Source organism: Paralichthys olivaceus, chromosome 11, assembly GCF_024713975.1.
Source record: "Paralichthys olivaceus isolate ysfri-2021 chromosome 11, ASM2471397v2, whole genome shotgun sequence".
In the NCBI taxonomy this organism is placed as follows: Eukaryota; Metazoa; Chordata; class Actinopteri; order Pleuronectiformes; family Paralichthyidae; genus Paralichthys; species Paralichthys olivaceus.
The window spans coordinates 21,448,665-21,460,000 of record NC_091103.1 but is presented as its reverse complement, the minus strand read 5'-3'; the positions used below and the strand labels follow the sequence as shown (position 1 = coordinate 21,460,000).

The 11,336-nt window shown below is 42.8% G+C and overlaps 1 protein-coding gene across 1 annotated transcript in view; it reads right to left on the bottom strand.

Moving 5' to 3' along the window:
- LOC109630280 (tyrosine-protein kinase receptor UFO) overlaps window positions 1–11,336 on the bottom strand; it is a 30,732-nt gene that overhangs the window by 17,597 nt on the left and 1,799 nt on the right. The window contains exons 2-7 of the mRNA XM_020088382.2: window positions 8,047–8,257; window positions 7,597–7,697; window positions 7,335–7,517; window positions 4,411–4,491; window positions 4,204–4,319; window positions 1,584–1,779 (exon numbers count right to left, since the gene is read on the bottom strand). Coding sequence (XP_019943941.1) covers window positions 1,584–1,779; window positions 4,204–4,319; window positions 4,411–4,491; window positions 7,335–7,517; window positions 7,597–7,697; window positions 8,047–8,257 — 888 coding nt within the window. The remainder of the gene's footprint in view (window positions 1–1,583; window positions 1,780–4,203; window positions 4,320–4,410; window positions 4,492–7,334; window positions 7,518–7,596; window positions 7,698–8,046; window positions 8,258–11,336) is intronic.

Below are 11,336 nucleotides of genomic sequence, written 5' to 3'. Positions count from 1 at the left end.
AAAATGTCCAATGGGGGAATTATACAATTTGGCAAAACAGACTTTTTCCACTGAAGGGAAACTGAGATTGTTGTAACTTTGTTGAACAAAGAACTGAAACTCTGAAGTCCTGACAGAAACAAAAGAATCTGCAAACCACTGTTGTCCTTCTCCTTTACAGAGTTCTGCTTCTCTCCTTTTCTCTGCTCATGAGAAAATGTGTGTTCTCAGATCGTAAGCAGCTTCCATTATGGAAAGCCCCCGTCATCCCTCCTGTGGCATATCTCTGCTCTTAGTAAACTCTATTTCCATATTCCTATTCATCCACGGATAGAGACGGCATGAGCTGGCATGGAAAATCCCACCTCAGTCTAAACACACATACACACACCAGCCCAGCATTACAGCTTGGATAGATCGCTGCGATCTTAACTGAGGCCTTTCAGGAGAATTTAACGTCCTCCCTCCCTCTCCCTCCTTCTCTTCCCACATACTCTGTCCCTTCAGTACCAGTCTGCCTTCCACCTCATGAGTTTACATTCGGAGCCGAGTTCACAGAGGCACAGTGACTCGCGTCTGGTATTTTTTCATAAACACAGACTTAAAGGTAAAGGGGCACAGGAAGGAATATTATGACAGTAACTGCTTATCACACGAGTCAGTTCTCCGTCTCGACTCCCTTGGAATAAAACCGAAAAGGAGACAACAGTCTTGCCAACATGCAATGAATTCAATTCAGCAAAAAATGCACAGCTCGAATTGTTTTAGTGTTTAGTGAAATTGTTAAGTGGCAAAGACACTTTTAGAGAAACACAGTTAAGACCCTAATGAAATGAATGTGACTGAGGTCCCCCAGGGGCCATTGTGGGTGACTTTCTGGAGCTTAACTTGACAGTTTGAATTAGAGGCAAGATAGAACACGAGACAGGCAGATATCATCAGAGCACAACTCACACACACTCTCGCAGACATTTATGAATTCCTGCCTGAGCAAAAACATTCTTATCAAATCTGTACATTTACGATATGAGATGCAACTGTGACCTGCAAATATCCTGGAACAATAAAAGTAGATAAGAAAGCAGCAGACAGGCCTTAGCAAAGCAGTAATCTTTAAGATCAGATGCATATAACTATAGTAAGTGATCAAATGTGGTTATGGTATAGCATTCTGGAAGCTCAGAAAGTTGCCTATACAACTTTTGACATGACTTGGACTGTCCCAGGTGACTTGAGACAATGACAAGATCTTCGACTTGACTGGAAAACATACTCTGAAAAGCCTGCATTAACAAATACAGCTAAATTCTGATATGCAAAGGTGCAATGCAAACAAATCCCTCAAGTTCAATAAACAAAATCCATTGCACAATCATTCAGTCTATGGGTACAATCCACAGCAGAAGTGGATCATATCTGCATATCAGCTGTTGTGTAGCGTTTGTTATGTTACTGTCGGAGCAGACTGCAGAGACGGGAGGAGACTTTGACTTGAATATCAGTCAGCAGCCTGATAACGCTGCTGTGACCTTGACTCACGGAAGCGATCGCACACACACAACCTCCAGTGTGAAAACAAACTCCTCAAGCAGACGAGCTCTCACCTCCTTCTCTGGTGCGCAGCTCCACCCAGGGCGACCAGGCCGACGGGCCCTGGCTGCTGTGACAGGCCACCCTCACAGTGTAGAGGCTGTGGGGCTCCAGGTCCCCGATGAGGTGGGTGGAGGGTGGGATGTTCACATTCTGGTTGTGGATCATCTTTTCTGGGCCCTCGGCAAGCGTCTCTCCCAACTGCCTGGCCTGGAAGACAGAGATAACAAACTTATATTTGATTTTAACAATGGGTTTCAGATTGTGTGGTCAGATTTGGTTTAATGCTTAATGGCACAAGCAGGACCAGAACGCAGTTCTTAGTGCAATAAATTGATAATAGCACTTATGATGGAGAAATCGATTCCAACATGTTCCGGATTTTAGATGAAGCCAAAGACAGCCAACCAAAGCTTAACCTGGGCAAGTAGACACAAACTCAGAGCAACAACACGTAGAAACATAATGTTTGAGATAGAAAGCAACTCGGGTCAAAATGGAAATGTCATCTGAATTAACACTATTAATTAATTGTCTTATTGACCAATATCTTAATACAGAGGGTTAAAAACTGTTGTGAAAAATAATGTGAATTAAAAAGCTGCTATGAAAATAACTAATCTAAGTGTAGCATTAACATTTGTGTCAAATCACTTTAATGACTTTTTGTAATAAATATTTATGTCTCTTTTATTTAATTTACAGTATACAATGGGTTAAGATGTCAAAACTAGAATAAAAAAACATGTCTTAAGTTGGCAGACTTGTTTGGGAGTTATTGTGGAGGAAAATAAAGGCGGCTGTTGTCTGTACATAATGGTTGGAAAGTTGACGATCCTTTCGTGTTAATTGTGCAAAATGGTATAAACTCTGTCTGAACGTGACCCAGGCTCAGCAAGGTGCACTAAAAGCAGAACTCATTAACTGAAGAAACCTGCTGCTTCTGCAAAGCCTTGCTCTTAAAAAACACTTTTAAAGAGGAACACAAAGCAGACAAATCTTGAAAACCACATGAAAGTTGCTGGTTCATTGTTCTCTGCTGCACCGGCTCATTATCAAGAGGCTCCTGCAGGCAACATGCTGCATTTCACAGTCAGAGCTGGACTGAACAGTGGAGCTACAAATCAGATGAACAGTAACAGATTAGCTGTGTGTGTGTGTGTGTCTGTGTGTGTAGTCCAGGTATTCCTCATGTTGTGGGGACCTGTTTACACACTCACATTATGGGGACTTGTCTTCCTTATGGGGACAAAAAGCAAATCCACTTCGGTTTAGGTAAGGTTTGGTTTAGGTTAAGGTAAGGCTTAGGTTTGGTTTAGGTCAGGATTAGGTTTGGTTTAGGTCAGGATTAGGTTTCGGTTTTGGCTAAGGTTAAGGTCAAAGTTTGGTTTAGGTTTGAATAGAGTTAAGGTTAAGGTTTGGTTTGGTTTGGTTCAGGTGAGGATAGGGTTTAGGTTTAAGTTAAGGTAAGTTTGGTTAAGGTTAAGATAAGGCTTAGGTTATTGTTAAGGTCAAAGTTGGGTTTCTGTTAGAATAAGGTTATGGTTAAAGTTTGGTTTAGGTTACTGTAAGTGTGGAAGTGAAGTGAGAATAGTTAGAGGGTAACGGTTTCCATAAGGTAATGTGATCTCCCACACTGTTATGATAATGTTTGGGGGTTAGTGTGTTGTGTGTGTGTGTGTGTGTGTGTGTGTGTGTGTGTGTGTGTGTGTGTGTGTGTGTGTGTGTGTGTGTGTGTTATGTACTGCTTTGGCAGTAACTTTTAAAAAACAACAGGAGTCTGAGTTATCTGAGTAATGTCATGTAATATTAGATAATTTGAATGAGTGTATGACTGCTGTGTGTGTCAGAGACGTGGTGAATCACTGTGCAGCCAACAAGTGTGTTTAATCTAATTGTACAGCTCAGCTCTGAGTCTGAGTCACACTTCAGCTGCATTCCCCTCGCATGGCTCAGACTAACTGTACCTGCTGCCTAAACCCTAACCTTTCTTCCTTCCTTCATTCCTTTATCAGTTTGTTTTTTCCTTCCTTCTTTTTGTTTCTCGTTGCCACACAAAGAAAAGTTAAATTCAGATGATTTTTGCCCCATTCTGCTGAGGCTGGCCCCTCGCCTTGTTCCCCTGTGGTTGAGGGAAGACCGAGGGGAAGGGTGGGGTGAGAGGGGAGAAGGAAAGAACAGCGAGAGGTATGAGGGGCAGCTTTATTAGAACCAGACGTTTAGGGGTGGTGCTGCACTGCTCCCTTCTCCAGAAGAAAATAGTTCCCCGGCTCTGCTACGAGCTGGAACGGCCACAGAGCTGGAGAGTGGCAGAGAGACACTGACAGAGAACAAGAGAGAGAGGGAGTGGTGCTGGTCCAGGAGGCCACTTTCCCAGAGTGAAACCTGATCCACTGGTGCAGGAATAAAGCAGGGAGGGGTAGAGGATGAATTAAGAGAAGAAAAGAAAAGAAAGCCCTCTTTTCTTAAAAATCAGGCCTGGAAAAAGGTGCGACTCTGTTCTGCACAGTCCCACAAACAGAGTGATGAGTTTATTTAACACACAGGTCAAACAGTTGCAGTGATTTTTCCAGGCTCATTTTCTCAGCTACTTGTGGTATTCTCCTCTCTCATGTTCATCTCACATTGTCTCACCTGAATGGAGCAGCGGATTATCGGGTAGTCGCCTCCAAAACCCGGCTGCCACGATAAACGCAGACTGGTCTGAGTGACCTCCACCGCTCTGAGGTTCTGAGGCTGCAGTGGAAGAACTAGAGACAAGAAAGAAAGACAGGGATAAATAACAACAAACCAGAAAAAGTTTTATTAAAAAGGCCTGACAAGAGTGTTTGTGCCACCTACCAGTGATGGTGCCGGATCCAGACGTGGCCACACCTTTGCGGTTATGAGCTTCACAGGAGAAGGTGCTGGTCCGGTTCAAACCTGGACGAAAAGGTCAAAACAACACACATTTAGAAACCAGAGTGCTGAGTTGCAAATAATAATTATGTGAGAAATGATGTGAAAGTTTAAAGTGAAGTGAGAATAGTTAGAGGGTAACAGTTTCCATAAGGTAACGTGATCTCCCACACTGTTATGATAATGTTTGGGGGTTAGTGTGTTTGTGTGTGTGTGTGTGTGTGTGTGTGTGTGTGTGTGTATGTGCGTGAGTTAATAATGAGTTCAAGGTGACAAAATCAAAGCATCATATTTCAGCCTCTTCCTTCATCCAAAATACTTGTCTTGTTAAATTAGCTTCTTTATTGTTTATTATATTTTTTGAATATAGTATGTTGTAAGTGTTGTAGTATGTTGTATAATATACAGTATATTGATTGAAATGTGGAAACATCATGTTTTGGAAAGATTTTACTCTATCGGTATTAGCATTGGCCCCAAAAAATCCATATTGGTAGATCTAGATATTTTATAGAACCACACATTTTTAGATCTGTAAATCCCTCAAAGGGTGAAGACACTTATTCTTAAATAATGTGTTGAAAGCACCTTGAACTCATTATTAACTCGTAAATCTCTGACTGTTAGATTACAGTTCTTCATGCTAGTATTTATCTGAGAACAGAGAGATCGGTCCTGCTGAGCTGCTGAGGCTCCCCTGACACTGTGACACTGACATTCTACACAGAATGAGTCCTCTGACTGAAGTGACTCACAGTGTGCTCACACACTCAAGTCATACCACAAGACAGCACAGGCTCTCTCTCACACACACACACACACACACACACACACACACACACACACACACACACACACACACACACACACACACACACACACACACACACACACACACACACACAGAAAATGTACACGTTTTATGTTATCTAACACCCCGACACTGGCTGATGGTCACCACCAACACAGAATCACACAGTGTGTCGCTCCGCACTGACGGCACCATGCCTCCATTGTGTTGCGGCCGGAAAAAGAACAGGGGGTACAATCCTCGCTGGGTGAGGCAGAGGGGTGAGAGAGGAAAAGGAGGGAGGGATGATCACTGGCGGCTGTGTGGGTGAATGAACTGCTCGTCAGGCCATCTCGAGATTGCACCACTCGCCCTTCTGTCTCTTTCCTTCCCTGTCAGCTAACTACCTCATAACATCCACTGAGCAGTGCAAGACGTCGGTCAACAAGAGGAACTGAGCTCATGGGCATCGCGGTTTTGATCAATATTAGTCAGAGAGTATTACGACAGGGACTTACTGTACTGTTCATATTTTTGTTAATGTACTCCAGCTGTTTGGACTGTTTTAAAAGTGTTATTGTCATTGTTGATTTAGCAACACATTTTTTAGATTTCTGGAAAGATTCAGGTTCATAATTCCAAACCATGTTATTACTTGTAAACTGTCCATTGCTGCAGCTAATCTTTTTAGCCTCTATCTGGTTTTAGCTACTGTCTCTATAAGACCCCCCCTCGGATGGGCGTTTAGCTTTTTAACTTTGCAGAACTTTTTACATTCACAAAAAACCTATATTTCACGCTATATAAAAGAAAATTGCCATTTATTTTATTTTTATATTTCTTTTATATGCCTATATTTCTACTCTTTTATGGAGCAATCATAACAAACACAATTTCCCCCTGGGATCAATGAAGTATTTCTGATTCTGATTTCCAACAGTTTTATCTATTACAATCCAAAATGCAAATATATTCAGTTTGCAAAGATATTAAACAGGAAAATATATGAAAACTCTCAGATAAGAGAAAACAATGGATGTCAGCCCCCAAAACAAGAGTATGGAAGAGTATGTGAGGACTTTCTTCAAGTTTGGACTGGGAATAATAAAAAATGGGTTTTGATCCCTACACTGTCGATGTGAGTGGAAACTTGCAGTTACAGGGGTACAAATTGTCCTTGATTCCTGGCAAGTCTGTGCTATTCCTCTTTATGAGCCTATTGAATGATTATTTGTGTTTGCATTGGTGTGGACCTGTGGTCTGTCAGAGCAGCTGCCCATTCCACAGCTGTGAGTGTAGGTTACCGGCAGCGGGTGCTGGTCAGCACGTTGGCAGCCTCCTCGGATGAGTCAAACCAGATCCTTCAAGCAACCACTGCCGCCTGCCCCTCACTCCATCAGTCTGACTCAGCCTGTCCTCCTACTACTGGACTTAATACAGGCCAGATATTTGGCACGCAGCTGTGGTCTGCAGGCAGTAACAGAGCCCTCCTCCTTTTTATATTCTGTCCTTTTATCTGTTCATGTCCTCTTCTCCCATTAGTCCAGCTTGTGCCTGCTGCTCTGTCTTTACCCACCAACCACAAAACCACAAGGTACAATGGATCCAGTGGCAGTGAGCCAGCCGGCCCCCTCTCTCTCTGGGGAGGGTGATTACTCTGTGGTTTTGTTTCAGCCATGAAGAGGGAGGATTTTCAAGTCTTTGAAACTATAGAATATAGTTGCAGTGCTGCTTTTTAAAGACTAAATTCCAATCAACCAAAATGGATTAAAAGAAAAGTTTTTTATAGCATTGTTACAGTGATTTACAAAATGTTGATACTTGTGTCACAAACTGAAACTTCTTCTTACGTGACTTACTAGAATGCAAATCGCTGGCCTTTGACCTCTGACCACCCAAATCTAATCAGTTGATTTGTGAATCCAAGTGAATGTTTGTACCAAATTTGATCAGACTCCTTCAAGGCTTTTTTGAGATATCGTGTTCACAACAATGGAATGGACAGACAGACAACTTGAAAACATTAGCATTAGAAACTGTCTAAATGTGGCACTAGGTGCTGAGTGATGGATGATACCTGTGAGGTTGAGTGTGGAGGGCGACAGGGCCACCGGGTCCGTCAGGGAGTTGAGAGGAGCCCCGTCCTGCAGCCAGATGACCCTGACTGGCTCTGGAGGTCCGTGGGCCACACAGCTCAGGCTCAGGGATACGTTGGCCACGACAGACATGGGCTGGGGCTCCACGGAGAAATGAGGAAGGCCTGAGGGAGAATTAGTTGAATCAAACGTTTTCAACAATCCAAATAAATCTGCTTTGTAGCTGTCAGGAGATGAACTCACCCTCCAGCTGGATGCTCCCCTCCTCTGAAAAAACCTGCAGATGTTGCGACAGAACTGCACATCTGTAGGAGCCCATGTCAGGAAGCTGCACCTTCTCGATACTGTTGTGTGAGGAACATGATTTCCGTGCTTTCATAAATATCAAGCAATCACAAAACCAAAGGAACCAAAGTGACAAAAGTGGCAGATAGAGGCAGAAAGAGCCTGATTACTTTCCTTCCAGATTTTGCCATCCAATCATGCAGGCAATAAACACATTCAGCTGCATTATTGTTATTTCAGACAAGTTCTCTCAACAGCAGCTGGAAGTCCTTGCATAGATCCCACAGAACTGGTTAAGCCAGGTGAACGGATAAGGTGGAGTAACAGAAAGTAAAATACATTCACAGCAGATGACTGACAGGTTTAGCGAAGGTGTGGTTGCCTCGGAAAGCAGCAAACGGCGCCTACCTCAGCGTGCTTTTTATCGTCCAACTGTTGCCGCCAGTGTGACCTTGGAACTGGTTGGTGTCTGCGTACTGAAGTGGAACACCATCTCTCAGCCACAGCACATCAGGCGGGTCCTCCTCCTCGCCCCCCGCACCCTTCAGGGTGCAGTGCATCCTGACGGGTTTGCCCAGCGAGGAGACTACAGTGGCAGGACTCCGCTCAAACTCCAAATCTGTGATTAAGAGAGGGCAGAAGTAGGAAAAGTGGGTTTGTGTTTTTGTCACAAAAAACCCAAACATACAGTTAAACCTTAATTAACAATCTGGAGCTTTCCTGCTGTTGTCCCTTATAAAGTCTCCGTTAGGTCTGACTTCATAATATGTTCATACAATATTGAAATGGGATTTTGACTCAGTAAATCTAGATCTTTGGACTTCGGATCGGGTTATTCAAAACTACTTTTGTAAACACTATAAACATGACTTCCCTTGAAGGCACAAAACGAAAGAAAACTAGAATGTCACGCAGTAGAGCATCAGTATCAGTCCTCTCAACATAGCATATTTTTCATCAACATCCATGAATTATTCCCTGGGAAATTGATCAAAATGTTGAAAAACTCTTTCAAAAAAACGTGGATCCACCACAAAATTGAAAGGTTTCTTCCCTGATCTACACCACAGCCTCCCACCAAGTTGCATGGGAATCTGTTCAGTAGTTTTTGTGTTCTTCGGCAGACAAACAAACGGCCTTGACAGAGGTAATAAAATCTTGTATGCTTGTATGTCCACCGAGGCCCAAAAATCATTTTAAATTCTGCACCAAATCCGTCATGTTTGTTTTGACCATAACTATAAGACTACTCTTACTAACTGTTGACAAACTGTATGTAAAACATACCTACCAAGCCCAAAACCAACAGATATTCAATTTAAAGTGAGATTAATACATTCTGAGAAACTGCAGCAGTATTTGGTTGAATGAACAACTCAAACATATAAATCCACAATATTGATTTTGACATCAACTGATCTTTTCATCTCTGAACCCATCATTGTGTTGTTTGCTCACTCTGACAAATTTGTTCATTAATGCTGGACTGGTTTCATCTCTTTATCCACCACCACACCACCTCTTCAGTGAGTCCGGTTATCTGGTGGCCGAGAGAGGGGCTGACCTGAGGAGCACAGAGCTGATACTGGGACAAAGGCTCCTTGTTACGGCTGCTGCGACAGTGTCAGAGCACACAGAGCTCAACGCAAACACTACAAACATCCTGGGTTCCTCTCAAACTGCAGCAATGGGCTTGCAGGTCGTCTGTGAATCTGCTCGACGTCCACAAAGTGAAGATCACCAGAAATATAATATATATGATTATAAATGTGTCATGGCTGCTTCTGGCTTCTCTCACATTTCAGACATTAGACGGAAACAAGGGATGATGTAAATCATGTGTGCTGTTTGAAAACGAAAAGAACAGTCACACCCCTGGATTTTTTAAGTCCTTCAGTCCTTGGGTTGTAGGGACGTATCAAATGAAAATGCTAAGCATCCGAGGCATGAGCCCCCTGCACCTGATAGTAAAAAGATAAAATCATTTGGGAACCTTCCAACTAGGCTGGAGTTTTAGAATTTCTGGACAGGAATAAATCAAACGTGTGATTTGAGTGAAGCCAGTAAAGATTTTCTCAAGCTTGTCAGCCCATCCTCATCGTCTATTTCATGGCCGACCTTCGACCCCTTCACCCCGGAGGGCTCAGAGAAAAACACACATAAACACACATTATTCAGCTGCAGCACACAGACCTTTAAACAACTGGCAGAACTTTTTTATCTCCGCTGATGAGTGTGTTTTCAATTGAGAAAAAATTCCCGAAACATCACTTGTGTAAATTTAAGATGAGACTGAAAAAATGTCTGTTTTTGGTCAACTTAAGGTTTAAGTTAAAAAAATATAGACTGTGTTTAAATTTGTCAGAAGGATTACACAAAAACTACTGGAGGGATTGTACCATAAAACTTGGTGGAAAGATGGGGTATGTGTCTGAAAGAACCAGGAAATATATGCTTCTTTAATGTTAACAAAGTCAACTCTGCCGTATGTACGGGACAAAAGCAGGGTTGAAAAGCTGTTTCTCTCTGATCCCCTGTGAAAATATGTAAGTACACAACATGTAAGTACACAAGCGACATATAAGTACCAAACATCAAAGTACCAAGGGACATATTAGTACACAACGTAGTCCAAGTACGTAGTCGAAAAGGCACAGGGTACAGGATATGAACTGCAGTGTATGATGCAAAGCGGAATAGTGCAAAGTAGATGAATCAGTGCACATACTTTATGACTGTGTGCAATTACAGTAAAACAGCAGCAGTTAAAGTAAAATAACAGCAGATGTTGTGACTTCATTTTCATGTTTTCTGATATTTTATGTGTTTGGTGCCATTCGGTGCAGATCCAAATACAAATCCAGATCTAATGAATGTAAATGGGGTTTCACTATAGTGAACTGTTGGGCCGTGGCAGATGTGTACACTCTCTGGGTGTCATTCTAGTTCCCTCATATGAACATGCCCTTTACACTTCACGTGCACGACTCCAGCCTTCAGAGAGCTTGTTCTGGGAGCGTGCAATAAATGAAGGGGCCTGCTGAGTCTCTGCTTCACCGCCTCTCCGTCTCTGTGAGCTTTTTTGGCGTTAAAAGTCATTCCTCCTTTTATTTTTAAGCTTGGCTGAGTCTTTTCAACTATCTGCGTGGCCCTGACTTGTTTTCCTTTCTTTATCCTTCAGCGACATATTGAACAAAAACAGGCCCATTTTCTTTCTCTGTCTCTTTAGTGCTGCATTCATGTAATAATAAGCTTGTAAACCTTTTATTAGAATCCAGAGGAAGACAGAGGCAGCAGGTCATGGTCAAAGTGTGTGTGTGTGTGTGTGTGTGTGTGTGAGTGTGTGTGTGTGTGTGTGTGTGTGTGTGTGAGTGTGTGTGTGTGTGTGTGTGTGTGTGTGTGTGTGTGTGTGTGTGTGTGGCCCCTGCTTCATTTGTCCTTATCTCCTCCCTTTTGTCCCCTAAAGTCCCTCGAGGTCCCACACTTTTTTTTCACTATCTGTCTCTCTCCACCGTTCCTCTTTCTGTCTCTCTGTCTGTGGTGGAAAATGCTCAGATGTTAAATGTCGGTGGACGTGCACATACCAAAAATACCCGACACAGTCCGAGCATTTGTCCTCCTCTCACTCCCTCCTTTTCCTTCTTCGTGGCTTTTTGATGCTTCTCCATTCTCATGCTGCGCCTTTGCCCTTTTCTCAT